Raw genomic sequence first — 4315 nt, forward strand, 5'->3', positions numbered from 1 at the left:
TATAACTGCTTTCAAACATTCACAAACATTTTTTTAAACGCTAGTTGTCGAATATTTTCTTGAGTTTCAATTCTACATTAAATTTCTAGAATACTACTAAATTTAAGTAACTGATTTCTCACTCGAATATTAAAAAAAATTAAAATAAAAGAAGTTCTAGAATGAACAACTCAATTTTCGAAGTTTAATAACTATTCTTGCCTTATTAAAAGACAACAGTAGAATGATCTTCAATTTTTTTGTCCTAAAAAAGTGTAGAAGCTTCTTGTATTGCGCGAGGAGCCGTGGAAGTTATGTTAGTACCACGCTGTAAGAGTTCAACTCGCATCATCATGCAAATAAATGCGGTTTACATTAAACTAAACAAATCCTCTTTTCTCGCCCCGGAACTTTCTCGACATAAGACGTAACGCAGTACCTTCTCGCCCTTTCCTTTACATTTCCTCTCTCTCTCTCTCTCTCTCTCTCTCTCATCTTCATCCTTACGATTATATTCCCAACGGAACCTTCTAGAACCACTATAACAATTCCCCTCTCTCTGTTTCTCTTTCTCTCTCTCTTTCTCTCTGCTTCTTCAACATCGATCAACAAAACTAACTCCATTGATCTGCAACTCTTTCATATCATGGCTCCACCGCCGCCGGTGGAACACAACGCAGACTCCGCCACCGTCGCAGAGTCTCAGAGATCTATTCCGACGCCGTTTCTCACCAAAACCTATCAGCTCGTCGAGGACCAATCCATAGACGACGTGATTTCTTGGAACGAAGACGGATCCACCTTCATCGTTTGGAACCCTACCGTCTTCGCCAGAGACTTGCTCCCTAAATATTTCAAGCACAACAATTTCTCCAGCTTCGTTCGCCAACTCAACACTTACGTAATTCACTTTTCTTAATCATCGTTAATTTTTTTTTTTTTTGATTTTTTTTATTTCGGATTTTGATGTTTTGAAATTTATTGTTTTCATTTTTTTGCTTGATTTGCAGGGATTCAGAAAAGTTGTACCTGATCGGTGGGAATTCTCCAACGAGTATTTCCGCAGAGGAGAGAAACGGCTTCTATGTGAAATCCAACGGCGGAAGATCTCGTCTCCGTCGCCCTCGCCGACGGTGACGGCCATGGCGACAACCACGTCAGCTGCGGTTCCTACGCCGCTTCCGTTGACTGCGATTCCGACAGCGATGCCGATCATATCGCCGTCGAACTCAGGCGAGGAGCAGGTGATATCGTCGAACTCGTCACCGTCGCTAGCGCCGGCGGAGCTTCTAGACGAGAACGAGAGGCTAAGGAAAGAGAACGTTCAGCTCACGAAGGAGCTCGCAGACATGAGATCGCTCTGCCACAATATATATAGTCTCATGTCGAATTACGCGAACGCTAACAACAACGGCAGCTGCCAACACAACCAAACAGACGGCGGCGGAGGCGGCGTCTGCCGGCAAGGAAGCAGAGAGTCCGGCATGACGGCGGTGAGGCCGCTTGATTTGATGCCGGCGAAGCGAAGCTCCGACGAGGAGATGGTGGCGGAGACGGCGGTGGAGGATTTGAATCCGAAGCTGTTTGGAGTGGCGATTGGAGCGAAGCGAGCGAGAGAGGGTGGCGGTATCGGAGGAAGAGGTGGGGAGGAGGAAGATACGCTACTGCGCCTGCATCAACCGGGTGATGCGGACGTGAAATCAGAGCCGTTGGATTTTCATAACCATAGCGGTAATCAGGAATCGCCGTGGCTTAACCAATGCCACAGAGCGAATCAGAGGGTGTGTAATTGACACGTGGAGGTGCTTAAATGAATGAACAATTTAATTAGATACGTGGTAGCGTACGGAATACGAGACCAAGCACGCGGAGGCGCACGTGACGAATCGGTCACGTGCGTCGTTTAACCGTTTGGGACCGGTTCCCAGAAGTTTCTCAGAGGATGCAAGCAAGTTCGTCCCACAAGTCAGAAGAAAACGATACTATCTTGTCCTTTCTTTTTTTGCATTTTTGTTTTTTGAGCATTAAATTGGACTTCTTCTGTAGATTTACCTTTGCCAATAGCGTTGAGAATTCTATTTAGTCCTATAAATTATTTTACTTGCTAGTGAAAATTTCAATAGTCATAATCATGTGAATATATTATATAAGTTTGTATCTATCATGTCAGATGACACAAAAAAGTTTTACACACATAACATCTCGTGGAGTCCGTACTTTTTGAAACAAAAAATAAAAAAAATTAAAGTACGCTAAACGAATTTCTATAACATTATACGATTACTTTATAACTCTTATAAAACCTTATATTATATTTTTGATAAGCTACTGCGTAGGATGCATTCATGTTTAGTTCTTTTCTTTTATTGTAACATTTTTAATTAATTATTTAAATTTTAAACCTGGTTACATTGAAACTTTTAAAGATTTTTTATTCTATCAGATTTATAGAAATATAATTTTTTTTCTTTTTTACAATTTATTATTTATTTATTATATTTAAGAGATTAATTTAATAAAAGAAATTATTGAACGATGTATTCCAAATACTAAATTTGAAGGTTTACACTTACTATTTTTTTAAATGATACAAAAGGCTAGGTTTTTTCTTTCTTTTTTAATCACTTACAGAATGTGCTTTGGTATATTTTATAAATATTCATGTGGATTTTTTTTTTAAAAAAAACGTGATTCATGATAATAATCAGCAATTCATCATGTGTTAGATAAATTAAATTATGCTATGAATTACGATGTTGTATGAGCCTCATGATAAAAAAATAAATAAAAACTAACCAAGTCGAAGAGCAAGCGGATTCATGTATATAAGGTTGTGTTTCGTAGCAGCTTTCATGAAATTTACCTAGGCATATGAGATTGACATTTGGGATTGTTCATGTTTGGTACAGGGTATTAAAAAATTTTCCTAGCTAAGTGACTTGTCTAGCCATTGATAATTGTTTGCAAAATCTGATAAAATGCATGGTACTCAAATCCCACTTCCAAGATGGTATTTTACAATAACTAGGTAAATGAAAAAAAAAAATTGACACCATAACTACCAAAATTACCTTCTTATAAAGCTACTTTCATCCTTCAGCCTAGGTACCGGAAGCAGAGTGCGATGAACAGAGACAATTTCTATAGGTTTGAATAGTCTAAAATGATGTGGCAATTTCTGATAGATTTATGACACTGAATGATTCCTATTTTCTTAACATAACTCGTATGAATGGATGTTTTTGTGGCTTCTTTTAACAATCACGAGGCTGCATATGGTTGTTTTTCGTTCAGGTTGGGAAGAACTTAAGCAAAAGAAAATACCAAATGGTTGTCCATGTTTTTGTGGCTTCTTTTAACAATCACGAGTCCAAGTATAAGCAAAAGAAAATACCAGATGAGTTTGATCTACATGCGAGAAGGTGCGAATGATTCTTACTATGGGAAATCTGCTTTCTAGTTATTCTTACTATGGGAAATCTGCTTTCTAGTTTCTGATGAGAGTACTCTTCACACAATCAAACATAGACGACATGAGATTCAAAATATTCAAAAATAAAGGGTATTTTGGTAATTGCAACTCATTTTTCCATCAATATTTTAACACAAACTAAACATAGACTTTATAATATTTATTAAATTTTTTCGATAAATTTTTTTTCAACCAAACAATTTTTTTTATATTTTTATACTAAACTTACTTTCTAACCATTTTTTTAGTATTCAAATTTTTTTTCCTCAAACAAGCGTTCCAAAAAGAAAGAAAGCGAGAAATTCTAGTGATTAAGACACAGATGACAGGAAATAAAGCGGCGGCCAGAATGAGAAAAGAAAAAAAGTTGCATAAGTGTATTTTCGTCATGAGTAAGAGAAGACTGAGCAAGATAAATAATTGGGAAAAAAAAACACTTTACCAAAAAAAAAAATACATGGAAAAAAAAAATCAACTCAGCAAACTATGGTACCAAATTGATGGGTTAGAAGTTAGACAAGTTGATCTTTATTTTTCTCACGGCCCATTCGTTCCAAAATAAAAAAATAATAATATTAAGATTTGGATTGTCGTAGATCAGAGCAATATAGACTAACTTTATTTTGTTTAAATTTTTGTGGAAAAAAAAAAAAAACAGTTTTTGATGTTCGTGCACAAACAACAATATCTCATTCGAAAAAATCATATAATTTTTCGGAAAAGGGAATGATTTTTATTCTTTCAAAAAATAAAATAAAATTGGCTTATAGGGTCCCAACTTTTTACGTTGTTGAAAAAGAAATTTTTTCTCCAATTAATTAATACTATGTATTACTTGTAATATATAATTATAGGAAAAATTAT

At 36.1% G+C, this 4315-nt stretch overlaps 1 protein-coding gene across 2 annotated transcripts; it reads left to right on the forward strand.

Moving 5' to 3' along the window:
• Window positions 1-305: 305 nt before the first annotated feature.
• LOC133305023 (heat stress transcription factor B-2b-like) lies at window positions 306-2118 on the forward strand. Of its 2 annotated transcripts, XM_061505128.1 has the most exons (3): window positions 306-880; window positions 990-1395; window positions 1447-2118. In XM_061505128.1, exons 1-3 carry the CDS (start codon window positions 626-628, stop codon window positions 1770-1772), a joined length of 987 nt encoding a protein of 328 aa, XP_061361112.1. In that variant the 5' UTR covers window positions 306-625; the 3' UTR covers window positions 1773-2118. The 2 variants fall into 2 exon arrangements, with proteins under 2 accessions (XP_061361112.1, XP_061361111.1); XM_061505127.1 differs by having other exon boundaries at window positions 317-880; window positions 990-2116.
• Window positions 2119-4315: the final 2197 nt, after the last annotated feature.

The sequence above is a fragment of the Gastrolobium bilobum genome, unplaced genomic scaffold, assembly GCF_033153095.1.
Source record: "Gastrolobium bilobum isolate Gb01-03AN ecotype WA unplaced genomic scaffold, APGP_CSIRO_Gbil_v1 utg21960, whole genome shotgun sequence".
In the NCBI taxonomy this organism is placed as follows: domain Eukaryota; kingdom Viridiplantae; phylum Streptophyta; class Magnoliopsida; order Fabales; family Fabaceae; genus Gastrolobium; species Gastrolobium bilobum.

Excerpts from the sequence above, each read along its gene's own strand:
- LOC133305023 (XM_061505127.1), top strand. The coding sequence starts at position 626 with ATGGCTCCACCGCCGCCGGTGGAACACAACGCAGACTCCGCCACCGTC. Across the intron at positions 881-989 it reads TTCGCCAACTCAACACTTAC|GGATTCAGAAAAGTTGTACC; the intron begins GTAATTCACTTT and ends CTTGATTTGCAG.